Below are 13162 nucleotides of genomic sequence, written 5' to 3' on the forward strand. Positions count from 1 at the left end.
CTAGTGTGACACTGCATTTAAATGGTTAAAATCTTGGTAAAACTTTTCCATCAGCTATGGGTTATTCTTGCCCCATTACCCCCTCCTCATCATCACTCATTAAAGTGGGCCAACACCCACTCCCCACTTTCTGTGTTTTTTTTTTTTTTTAATGCAAAAATAGTACCCGACTGACTCTAGGTTTGCTGTGTGTTAATTGGATTTAAGTTAATGTTAATTTCAGAATACGCCACATATAAACTTGATTTTGGCCGTGGATCCCACAAGACAGGGCCGCAGGATTACATAATTGCAGGGACCAATTTAAGGCGTCAGTATGCTTTTAAGGTGCATATTCCTTGATAAACTGTCACATAAATAGACACAAACCAGTAAAAAACACAAATACACCTGGAGCTTTCAGGGCCCTGGGGCAGCTGCCTGCCTGGTTATTCAGCATTGCACACAACACTTTCATAGGTGAAAGGAGAAAAGTGGGATTTTAAATGTCTTTACTATCTGACTTTTTGAAATTCATTCATATACATTTATCCTGCTGCAACCTCTGGCTGACATTGCCATTAGTGTGCGTGAGGGAGATGTACAAGCTGGTACCTGTTGACTGCTACTGCCTCAGCAAAGAGTGTACCACACCATGTGCTGGGAAGAACCACATGGTTTTGACTGAATGCTCTTTAAGGTGAAAATCTTTGTGGAGGGCATTGTTAGTTGACCTGCCAGCGTTCAGAGAAATAAACAACCCCTTGCACTTGTTTCAGGTTGGGCCTTGATCAATGAATATTGATAAGAGCAGCTCGTCCCTCTCCGAACCCATCTGAGGTTTTTGACTCATTGTAAAGATGACATTAAGGAAAAACAGAACCAACAATACAAACTGTTTAATTTTATACAAACAATCACAGGTGTTAAACGTAAACCCATCTGACAACCTTGTTAATGTAAATTTCAGTCAGCTGTCTGGACTGGGAATGCACTTTGTTCAAAATTCATTGAAGAGGGTGATGGGAATGTAAAGCACTATGTTCCTTCAGTATTCCGGACGACTACTGGCAGAGAATTATTTCATGTTTACTGCTGACAGGGGAGTGAGATGTCTCCCTTGTCATTTGCCGTCATGTCACCGTCTAGACATTAGGATTCTGATACAACTACCAATTAAAGACAGCGACGTTAAGAGTGAAATGAACACTATATGACCGTCCGACGGATGTCCAAAATTATTACATCACTGATCATGTCGTGGCGAAGAGTGTGATCAGTCCTTTCACGAACGACACAATCTCGTTCCCTCCAAGTTTGGACTCTCCGTAAACTCGATCCACAAAAGAAATGGGTACCTGTTGTATAGAAGAAGATGAAGAAAATAATTGTTTCAGTTCACATCCCAAATCATGGCTGCCAAGTCACAAGTCACAACGCTGGCTTCCAATTCAGAAATTAAGGGGAAAGTTAAATTAAACTTAATGATATTTCTGGTCAGTTTCTCAGTTTTTGAGGAGAGAGAGAGAGAATATCACCCAGCAAAGGGCCGCAGGTCAGAGTCGAACCCGCGGCTGCTGCATCGAGGAATAAACCTCTATATATGGGCGCGCGTGTTAATCAAGTCTAGGTTTGATAAATCTAACTATAGTGTTTTTTCATCTAGACCTGGTCTGATGTGGTCTGGATGCAGAAAACACAGTGAAATTGTCCTTTTCACTGGTTTTGTTTTTACAAATACAGTAAAAGGTTTCACAAATCTGACAAGGGATTTTAAGGCAGTTACACACCTACCAGACGGCCGACCGTCGGCAGAAAAGGCAGTTGGACTGATCAGTCTCCCCGAGTTGGTCAAAAAAGTGCCTCGGAACACACCAAAGCGACGAGACGTAATACGTCTCCATAACAGCAGGCGGCGCTAATCTGTATTGTCGCCCAAAAAATGAAAACCGGCAGCTGATTGGACGAACGCGTCACATGAATCTGGCTGCTGCTTCTGGATTTTGGATTTTTCGAACGGCTATTACTGGCGACTCATTCAGATTGCGATCTCATATTTTACTAAAATAGTTCACCGAAACGTGTTTCTGAAAACATTTTAAGCAAGAAATAGGCCATGCAGTTGCTGAATCTGTCTTCATTTCAGATCGACAAAGGTCAGTTTAAAAGATTTTCGTCAGATTTTGAGAGGCTTAGTCACGCTCATCCTGCTTGCCATTCGTCCGAGTCCCGACTGCCCTGTCTCCAACTGAGCATGTCAGGTCGGCGAAAATGAAGGCCGACAGCTCCTCCAACGGACGACGGCACGGAACACACCGAACAGACTCGAGTCACTGACCTCGCCAGACTGTCCAACGGCCGATTATCGGCCCGGTGTGTAACTGCTTTTAAACAGTCTCTCAAGTCTATTTATTAATCTCGTCCAGATTTGACAAGTCTAACTATAGTGGTCTGTCATCCAGACCTGGTCTGATGTGGTCTGGATGTACACATTTCTAAGTTGGGTAAAAAAGGAGAATCTAGAGAAACACCATCATATCCTCCAAATTGGAAGCCAACTTCAGTGTCCTTGCAGGGTCCACATGATAGAAAAAAAGTAGGGCTGTCAAACGATTACATTTTCTTAATCGCGATTAATTGCATGTTTTATCACATGATTAAAATTCTATTATTTTGCATTTCAGAACTGTTTTTAAGTACATATTAACAATGGAAATTAATTCTTACCAGTGTATTTTGATTGGGAATCAAATTAATGCAAAGAAAGTGACTTTATGAACTTGATTTTAAGATTTGTATTTGTTTATTAGATATTTAATCTAGTCACACATTTGAACAAACAACTTTGAATGCACCACGAGGCTGTAAATTACCAGTTTCATGGAACGCACCGTCTGTGTTTTTCCGACAACAGCAGCTGCAGATTGTTACATCCCGGTGTTGGAATCCTCTCCAGTGAAATACAGACAAACTTTACACCGTTTAGCGTTAGCCGTCAGCATTTAACTATGTTTAATCCAGCTACTAGCTAGCGGTAGGCTAACGTTAGCTGCTGTCGAGTATAGTGTTAACTAGCGTCACGTGCAGCGATGTTTCTGTTGCCTGTAACCATAGACAGTATATAAGATGAAGATATTATAAGATATAAGCCTGTAACGTCTGTTTCAGAGCATCAGAGAGAAGTGCAGGCATATCAGTGGCACCAGAATGAGGCACCGAAATCCGCGTTGCTATTCCTGCAGCAGCAGGATGTGTTACGAGGAAGTACGGCAAAATAGTAGCCTGTTAGGCACGACGCAAAGCCGAGTGAAGTGAAAATAAATTAATAAATGGCGGCATGCCATTAATACGATAAAAAAAAAATTAAAGCATTATGCTCGGCCCTTAATCGCATCGCGATTAACGCGTTAATGCTGACAGCCCTAAAAAAAAAAAAAGGTTTATAACCACGTGTGTTCTCAGTAAATATTCTGCCCGAAAAACACAGAAATACATGAATTAATGAATTAGGGCCTCACTTCTCCGATTGTGTAGTTGAGCTGTCTGGCGCGGACGATCATCTCCATCTGAAAGACATACCCTTTGGACACGCACCGCTCAACCAGACTCTCCAACACCTCCTTCTTATACAACCTGACAGAAGTGTGAAGAAAAAAAAAGAAACGGCAGGCGTGAGAAAACACATCCCCATGCACGTTCAAAAAAGTCAGTGGCACTTATTTCACAACACTCACCTGAAGCTGCCTGTGAGGTCTGAAGCACCGGGTCTCAACAACACCTGAGTCAAAAAGTTGGCTCCCCGACTGTGAACGAGAGAAGGAGACAGAAGACGGAAAAAGAAAATCAAAACTCAGCCTCTAGTCTGTTGTAATGAGGGTCAGTGCATCTGGGGAGTGGAAAATGAAGACAGTGCACTGACTTGCACGCTACCTGATCAGTTTCCTGCGCAGGTCCCAGCCGTATACGCCTCCGTTCCCTTTGTATCGAGTACCAGACACCAGGTCGTAATTACCTTCCTTCTGCTTTCTGACAACCAAAACGTAATGGTCTTAACAATTGAATTTGTGGCACAGTAGCTTAATATTATTGTTTAAATACTTAGAAATGAATGTTGTGTGCAGAAATTGAAATACATTAGAAAACAAAACAAAATCACATGATAGGAAATGGAAATTTAGTAACACTTACTCGATAAATTCTGGGATGAATTTGGGCTGAAATAAAAAAGGACAAAGAACGATGAAATAACATTAGGGTTGGGTACCGAAACCCGGTTGGTGCCTACGCAACCGGTAGGAACCAGACCGGATTAGAACGCAAATTTCGGTTCCACTTAATGTGTCGACTGAAATATTTTCCCTCGGTCGCTCCGAGACGGACGTAAAAATATCACACTCTCTCTGTAGTCTACCGTTAGCTAGCTACCGTAAATGTAGGCTACTTCATATAGGCTAAATAACATGCTGTCCAAAGTTAAAATCACTCGCAGAACCTGTTATATTTCACATAATATTGCCATTAAATAAAAGGGTAATTTAAATGTTAGGGATGATAGAGAGGAGAGACTTGACAACGAAAATAGATCAGAGGCCTGTACTACAAAGCAAGATTTGGCGTTAACGAAGTACCTTCAGGTTCAACCCAGGGTTTTCTGTACCACGAAGGTGGATCACTTGTTACCGGGTTAAATCGCCGTGGTAACTTACGCTGAACACCTAACCTAGTCGGGAGCAGGTTATGTTGGAGATTAGAGATCAACTGGTGTGAAAGCACCGCCTACTGACCAATCGATTGATAACGGCATCACCGTTCTTAGAAGATCCGGTGGAGCTCGGTGCAGAGAGAGAGAGAGAGAGAGAGAGCATAAAAGTTAAAACATTTAGAGACCGGCAACCCTGTTAACATTCCCTGATGGGTATTTTTATGAAAAAAATAGATTTTAATGGGAGAGAATTACATATCAGCTATTTGTCGGCTTCTTGAGCCGTGTGTTGCCAATGCGCACATCGGTTTGAATTATGTTTTTATATTTTTGATTTGCTCTCATGATCACTTACCACTGCCAGGGTTGCAACTGAAATAATAGGCTAAAGCAACAACAGTTAATAGAAAGGACAACTGTAATTATTAGGGCTGTCAATCGATTAAAAAATGTAATCTAATTAATTACATACTCTGTGATTAATTAATCGTAATTAATCGCATACATAATTAACGGTGCCTGAACCGATACTTTTTAAGAAAGTAAAAAAAGAAAAGAAAAAAGGGTACTAAACAACAGTTGGTGACATTAAAGAACGGCTTGTTTATTGCTAAGGCCATATGGTCAAAATTAAATGATTTAATAATAATGTATAACAATAACTTATTTCACTAGTAACTTGCTGTTGAATGACAAAAACAACCACCAGATAGGAAAAGGACATTTACAATAACTTCAAATGCACCACGAGGCTGTAGTTTACCAGTTTCATTGAACGCACCGGCTGTGGTGTTTCTCCAACGACAGCTGCAGATTGTTACATCCCGGTGTTGAATCCTCTACAGTAAAACAGTCAAACTTTACACCGTTTAGCGTTAGCTGTCAGCATTTTAACCGTGTTTAATCCAGCTACTAGCTAGCGGTAGGCTAACGTTAGCTGCTGTTGAGTATTGTGTTAACTAGCGTCACATGCAGCGGGGTTTGTGTTTCCTGTAACGTCTGTTTCAGAGCAGCAGAGAGAAGCGCAGACATATCAGTGGCACCAGATTTTCGTCTGTATGCAAACGGCAATATGTAATGGATTAATCTGCGTTATTTTTTTTAACGCGTTATTTTTTCTCAGATTAATTAATCGAAATTAACGCGTTATTTTGACAGCCCTAGTAATTATGGTCAGATCTTGGTCCTGACTGATGGGGAAGTGATATATCGATAAACGTTGTGATTAACGCATTTACAGCGTCGGCAATTTTTTTGCCAGCTTTCCTTCCCGTTTTAGGAAGCAGCGACTGTATTGCGTTTTGCCTGCAAAACCGTGTCTGTGTTCTTCATATTTATGTAGAATTATAGTTTGCTCTTGTTATTTAAATGATGCGTCTCTGGTAGATGTTTGTGATTGGTCATGCTGTGTAAACACCGCCTCTTTTATGTGAACGCGCGCGCTGCTGGATTGGGAAACCCTGGGTTGATTGAACTAGATGTTAACCACCGTCGTGACACAGCTTATGCGGGACCGCGGTTGTTAGGGTTAGTGAAGCCGGGTAACTGAAATCAATCCAGGACATGTTGATCTTGATTCGTAGTACAGGCCTCTGGTAAGCTCACATCTCCGATGCAAATACTACCTAATGCAATTCAGTTATAGCATCAGCTAGGGCTAACATGATCGGTTGATTAATCAATTAGTCGTCTGACAGAAAATTAGTATGTAACTACTTTAATAATCAACTAATCATTAATCATCAACTTTTCAGCTAAAATTCCATCTCTGGTTCCAGCTGCTCAAACTTGAGGATTTGCTGGACATGTCAATATATTTAGGTTTCTAGACTGTTGTTCAGACAAAACAAGCGATTTGAAGACGCCATGTTGGGCATCAGGAGATTGTGATTGTGAGATTGTAGATTTCTCACTATTTTCTAACATTATTGGGGATGCACCGAATCCAGGATTCGGCTTCGTATTCGGACAAATATTGGGCTTTTTGACGGGGTTCGGTTTCTGCCTAAACCCCGTTTAGAATTTTTTTCTCTCAAATCGAACCCTACGTTTGCACTACGCTCGCTACGCTGGTCGAAGTAATGACGACGCCGTTGCTTACGGGAAGGTGTTTACGTAGGTGGAGCGTTCAATGCAGTAGGCTGTGAGAAAGTGAAAATGGAACTGGTGAGCAGAAAAAGTGATGTTTGGCAGTACTTTCAGTCAAAAGAAGGCCATTCAAGTTGAGCTACACGTTCAATTTGCGATGCCGATTTGTCTCGTGGTGGCAAGGACCCTAAACAATACACATCATCGCCGCTGTTAAAACATTTGCGTATGAAATATCCGAAAGAATACGAGTTGTGCATGAAGGAATCTGCAGACAGCAGCCAAAATGCAGCAACTTCAGTTACGGCAAAGGAAGGACAGTCACAGCTAAAAACTTGTGTTAACCATTTGGTTACTTCATTAATGCGTTTACTGTGTTAATGGACTGAGGATGGGAGTAGGATTCGGTATTCGGTTTCAGATTTGGCAGAATCTTAACCAGTGGATTCGGTATTCGGCTGAACCCCAAATAAATCTGGATTCGGTGCATCCCTAAACATTATATAGACCAAACGATTAATGATTGATTGAAAAAGTAACTGGCAGACTAATAATCAGTAAAGAAAATAAGTGTTAGCCCTAGAATCAACCTCATGTAAAGTGAACGTATTGTAAACACACAATAAAACAAGCCCACACTCACATGATGGGAAAGATCGGCGTCCATTATGATTACGAAGTTCCCAGTAGCATGCTTAATGCCGTGGATGTAGGCAGTGCCTTTGAAAGGAAACAGGAGCTCATCATTAGTTGGTAAAGGTTACTAGAATGAATACACCACTTTTTTTTTTTTTTTACACAGTTTGGAACTTACCAAGTCCTAATTTTTTTGCTCTTGGTCGAAGAAGCTGTCCCACAGAAAAGAGAGGTTAAAGAGTCTGCATGAAGATCCCATGCTCCATTCATTTACTAGAACCAACGGTTAGCGTTACATGGGCGTCCTAGATAGCTTATATTGTAAATAATACTTAACACCAATCAGTGTATCTGTGAAGATGTTACAGCATTTTAATTAATTCTAATACATACCTTTATACAATTGTAAGAAATGCAATGTTTGGTTCTTTTCAAAATGAGGTGTTTGCTAAGTGAACCCCAGCGCCATCACTGTGAGGGCGGGGATTACCAATTCTTTACTTACTATCTTGTCCTCTCCATATATTTTCTGCAACTGCTCTGCCACCTCCAGGGTCCCATCTGGGCTTCCGTCGTCAATGATAATTACCTCGTAGTTATAGCCACTGTTAAAAACAAAAACAAAACAAAATAAAAAACATTAAACTGAGGATGCAATTTGCTTTTGTCAACTTTGTATCTCTCACACTCACACTCTCTCTCTCTCACACACACACACACACACACACACACACACACACACACACACACGTTAAGCAAGCGCTACAAACGTGAGCTAGAGCGAGCAAGCCAGCTAGTTACCTTGAAAAGTTTTTACTGTAGCCTTGACACAATAAATCTTGAAATGTTAACGTTAAGAGCATCTATTAGTCGAGCTGTCATTTTCTCACTGGTTTAGTGACAGCTCATCACTGACAGGAGGCATTAACGTTAGCTAGCTAGCACTAGCCGAGCAGCTTTGCTAGCTAGCTCTCCGGAACTTACCTTTCACCGAAATATTTCACCAAAAGCCACACTATCAAAGGTAGGTTTTCCCTTTCGTTATAAGTAGGTAATAGTATCGAGTATTTGTCCTCACTATCCCGGTTTGGGTGCGAAGTTTTACGGCTTGCCATGGCGATGTGAATCTACGGAAACCACAATGCGCAAAGTTAAAAAAAAAAGTGCCCCACAACATCCTGTTTATTATTGTCACAATAAGAGTATCGGTGCAACTTATATTGGTAATATTAATTTCCAAATACCTATATTCAGTCTTCAGCCATACTGAAACATCACGGGGAAAAATGGAGAATATAAACATATATCATAGTTAGCCCCGGTTTTTCCTCTTAGTATTATATTTCAATGTAATTATACATGAAGTACAGTACAGTTAATAGCCCAAGTTCAAAGGATTAAACTAAGACATTGAAATGAAAACAACGCAATTAAGGAACATCATTAGTAAAATAAAACGCACCATGTACAAAATACACACTTTATAAAAAGTAACCACCATTAATTATTGCACAATTAATTATTTCACTATGAATTATTGCACTCGAACAATGGACTGGGGCAGAGATAAAGATAGTCCCGGACAGTGAGAGGGGGGAGGTAGATGAATACAGAGACAAAGTCTGTGTAATGCGTGTTATGAAGCGTTTAATGTCCGTAGGTGGGGATTTGGAATATCCTTCAAACCTAATGTTCTTTGCAATCAGTCTTACAGTGGGGGTGTAGCTGTTTTGGAAACATGCCTTGTAAACGTCGCTGCTGTCTAGCCTGTGGCGTCTGTATCCGGAGGTCTTTCACCTGAACATAGAGTGAGCTGAGTGGTGGTGTAGGATGCTCTGTGCTTTCCTCCTTTCTACAGTTTAGTGTATAACATATTGACAGTGTGACCTCACAACCATGATAACATAAAAACCGTTGATCAGTGATGTCCTCACAAGCTCATTACAACTTAGTGTTTATATGTTGTCAAAGTAGCTATGCTCCATTGATTTGAGCATAGGAATAATTCAGGGTCCATGGTTGCCTTTGTTTTGAAAAATAAACTCACATTTCTGACAAAACCGGAAAATGAATGCACCACTGACGCTAATTTAACAAAGCGGCCGGTTTAAAGGTCGGAACTTACATTGTGCTCTTCAAAATAGACACCACTGGAAACAATTATCTCTTCACCGTGGTTCCGACAAAGACATAGGGTGTCAGCCTCAGAACAGCCCCAGGGCTTACAAAGATTCAGTGTCTTGCTCAGTGATACAAAACTATGTCGTCGCTCAGTATAGTCAAGTTTTTTGGAAAAAAAACACACACTTCATTACACACACATAAATGGAATTTTATTAACAAGAATAAAAAAAAATCTCTCACACACACACACACACACACACACACACACACACACACACACACACACACACACACACACACACACGTTTATCACCCAATACCCCTTGAAACCATAAACATGTAAACAGGAATTTCAATACGAATTGATACAGTATAAAATATCATACATGAATAACTGTATACAGTAAATATAATAAACAATATACAAATTATCATACACATGACAACAAGACATTCTCACAGTATCATTTATACCATGGAACAAAAAAAAAAAAGCTTTTACACCATGGATTATGCATTTTCATTATTCTTGAGGCAGTTAAGGTTAGAAAGACAAATGAAATAGGTAGAAATGTAACACATATGGCTAAACTACTCGGCATTGATACAGTGCATGAATACATAAACATAGTAATAAAAGGTTTCAGTGCGAATATGGTGTATAAGAAAGCACTTGACTGATCTCAATGAGACAATATTTTCCTTTATGGTGCTACCTGTTCATCAAAACACTATTCTATATTAGAAAGCTTCCTACATAATCGTAGTTCTTTTCTCAGCTATTCTTTTTTTATGTCAAAGAACATTGTAACAAGAGGACTGAGAGAGATCCTTCCTGTATTGTTTCCTTTTCTCACACATGATTAAGCTTGTCAGGCTTCCGCATCAGTCAGTGGCAAGTTCAACACACCAAACCTCTTCAGTGGTGCTTTTTGTTTTGTAGCTCCATTACCAGTCTGTCATTCAGCTCCAAAGGAACCATAGTCATTTCAAACAGACGTCAGTCGCCTTACCGTTGCTGCCTGCTTGTTTATATCCACTCAAGGCTGGTAGCCATAATAAGGGTCTTCTGGGAAAAGAGACCACACACAAAAACGGTCAACAACCAAGACCACTTTCACACTGTATTTTGCAATGTTGGCAACATCAGCGATTTTAGACCCTGTTTAGGGGGGCTCAAGCCCCCCTAAATTTCATCTCAGCCCCCCTAAAAATTATAATAATAAAAAACATTTTAAAACATTTTCAAGTTAAGAGTTTGCAAACTTGTCTGTTAGTGACAGAGGACAAACAATTACAGGTTCAAAGGGCTTGAAACAGGTTTAATATCCTGTGTGTCTGTCGCTGATGCTATGCACCTGTAACCCAGTCAAGGAAAGGGTTAACAGAAACATAGTGTTGGCCAATCGGAGGTGGTTGGGTCAGACTCCCGCCTTTAGATGAGTCTCTATTTAATCTGTCAGAGGGAGATCAGGAGTGCGGTTGTGAAGTTTAACGTTGGTAGTCCCCAGAGAAGAAGTTGGTTATTTCATGGCACAGATTAGAACCCAAATTGAAACGTAAGCAACTAAAATTGCTAAATGTTAGAACATTGTGTCAAATTGGTTGTTATTACTGTAACTTTTAGGGCCCTATTTTAACGATCTGAAAGTATCAAACGTCAACCGCAAGTAGCTTTGTGGGCGGATCTCGGGCGCTGTTGCTATTATACCGGCGGGATAAATGACTCTTGTGCCCGACGCAAATCTAAAATGTGTTGGTCTGAAGTAGCTACATTACTCATAGCTGTGGTTTGGGCGTAACGTGCAATAAACCAATCAGAGCGTTATCTCACATTCCCTTTAAAAGCAGGCGCGCTTGTTCCATGGCGGATTGCTATTATAATGGCGGATTTGCTAGTTAATACATCCATGGGCGCACGCCACGAGCGGTTCACAGCCGAGGAGACTGACGTTTGCTATTGATTTTTCTTTTGGACGAAATGTCACAAAAACATACTTTCCGATGTTTTGGGCTCACTCTCACTGAATCACGAGGTTATGACTGCATGGTGATATTTTTGCAATGGAGTCTAACATTAGACTGAGATTACCTCAGTATAGACGATGCAGCTCTTCTGTCTCTCCTCTCCCGTGCTGCTGCTGCTGGGGCATTTGGGTTAAGTGGCATTGGCACATGCAGGTCAACATCACATCTCCTCAAGTCCTCTAATATTTCCTCATTTATGTCATCAACATATCCATGATTCATGGAAATGTTGTGTAAAACAAGGTCATATTTTTCCTTGTATTTATGTATGGTTTGCAAAAATGGGAACTGCTGGGTCCGTGAGATGAGAGAAGCAAAGTGTACGTGCGGTGCGGTGTGCTCTACATTACGGCCAAGCATGCGCCCTAATAGCATCTGACGCGCCACTGACTTTAGACTAGGGTTTTCCTGGTCTGTGGCGGAACTGTTTACTGAAACTGCAAAATAGCACTAGGGAACGTTTGCGCCGGAACATGCCTCCTCTTTTTGCTGAACCGCCCCCGGGAGCGCAAGTTCATTCCCTAATTTACCGACATGAGTCTGTTGAGGGAAAAGTCCGCTGTGCGTCGGGTGCAAGATAGGGCCCATAAAGTGTCAGGTTTAGTTCCATCATAGTGTTAATAGTGTCAAAAAACGTTAGCTGTCAGTAGCTAGCTCAGAGATGATCAGATAATGAAATTACTGATTTAGCAGGGGGGTTAACACTTTTGCAAGGCAACGTGTCACCTTCTCATTAGGGGCTGAGCCCCCCTAAAGGTCTGATCCTAGAATCGCCCCTGATTGGCAAATAGTTGGGACAATAAATGAATGACATAAAATATATATTTGTTTCAGCAAACATAGGGTTATGCCAATAAGCACGTTTTTAAACTACTGCGACTGCTTGCATTAACTTAACCATTACTTTAGAGCTGCTATATAGAATCATAGAGATTTATCACCTGAGTTTGCCGTTCCTCTCTACAGAGCAATTTAGCAGCTCATTGTTTTGGCTTTATGGCCCACAACTTTACTGCTTTTTTTCACTCTCACTGCTCTCACAGCGTCATTTTCAGTCGCAGACAACAGACGTTTACAGCTATAAAGCTCCAAAGACTCACTGTACACTTCCTGCTCAGCACCGAACAGCAAACAGACACAGCTAGTTGTGAAGCATTTAGCAGCTAAAAAGATACAGGAGTTGGTGGCATACAAAAACAGAGCTAAAATAGTGGACTTACATTCATCAGGTGGACACAAATACCACATAATGAATACTAAGGTGTCTGCTGGATTTGTAATTAGGGAACTGTTTGCACATTCACCATTATAACAGATTACAAGGTCAATATCACATTTACAGCCAGTGGCCACACAAAAATCAATCAATCAATTGCTGTACGGTAGAAAAAAAGCAATTCTTTACTGTTACAGAACTATAATGCTTTCACAACTAAAAGTAATTTCTCTTGCTTCTACTGTTTAAGCATTCCAGTATCCTCATAAAAAGATTCATTCATCTGGGACTTAACCCATATTATTATTTTTACTCACACACTGCTAATACATCTACCTCTGTGTGTCACTTGAGTTTGTGTACCTTTCCTGGTAGCTAACCTGTTTGCT

General features: G+C 40.8%; 2 protein-coding genes across 8 annotated transcripts in view; both read right to left on the minus strand.

Annotated features, from left to right (window-relative positions):
- Positions 1-863: 863 nt before the first annotated feature.
- Positions 864-8563, minus strand: dpm1 (dolichyl-phosphate mannosyltransferase subunit 1, catalytic). The gene is made up of 9 exons (XM_078254285.1): positions 8390-8563; positions 7911-8010; positions 7584-7617; positions 7413-7489; positions 4168-4193; positions 3910-4005; positions 3714-3782; positions 3498-3612; positions 864-1337 (listed from the first exon to the last, which is right to left on the minus strand). Exons 1-9 carry the CDS (start codon positions 8518-8520, stop codon positions 1233-1235), a joined length of 753 nt encoding a protein of 250 aa, XP_078110411.1. The 5' UTR covers positions 8521-8563; the 3' UTR covers positions 864-1232.
- A 1345-nt stretch (positions 8564-9908) lies between these two features.
- The window catches only part of LOC144520528 (collagen alpha-1(XX) chain-like), a 43461-nt gene continuing 40207 nt past the window's right edge, over positions 9909-13162 (minus strand). For 4 of the 7 annotated variants that reach the window (XM_078254286.1, XM_078254287.1, XM_078254290.1 and 1 more), the window contains 2 exons: positions 13154-13162; positions 9909-10598 (listed from right to left, as the gene is read on the minus strand). The exon at positions 13154-13162 is cut by the window's right edge and continues 153 nt beyond it. In XM_078254286.1, the coding sequence (XP_078110412.1) occupies positions 10570-10598; positions 13154-13162 (38 nt within the window). In that variant the 3' untranslated portion in view covers positions 9909-10569. Of the gene's footprint in view, positions 10599-13136 lie in introns of all 7 variants that reach the window. The other 3 variants (XM_078254289.1, XM_078254292.1, XM_078254291.1) reach the window with 3 other exon arrangements.

This window comes from Sander vitreus, chromosome 7 (assembly GCF_031162955.1).
Source record: "Sander vitreus isolate 19-12246 chromosome 7, sanVit1, whole genome shotgun sequence".
Lineage (NCBI taxonomy): Eukaryota > Metazoa > Chordata > Actinopteri > Perciformes > Percidae > Sander > Sander vitreus.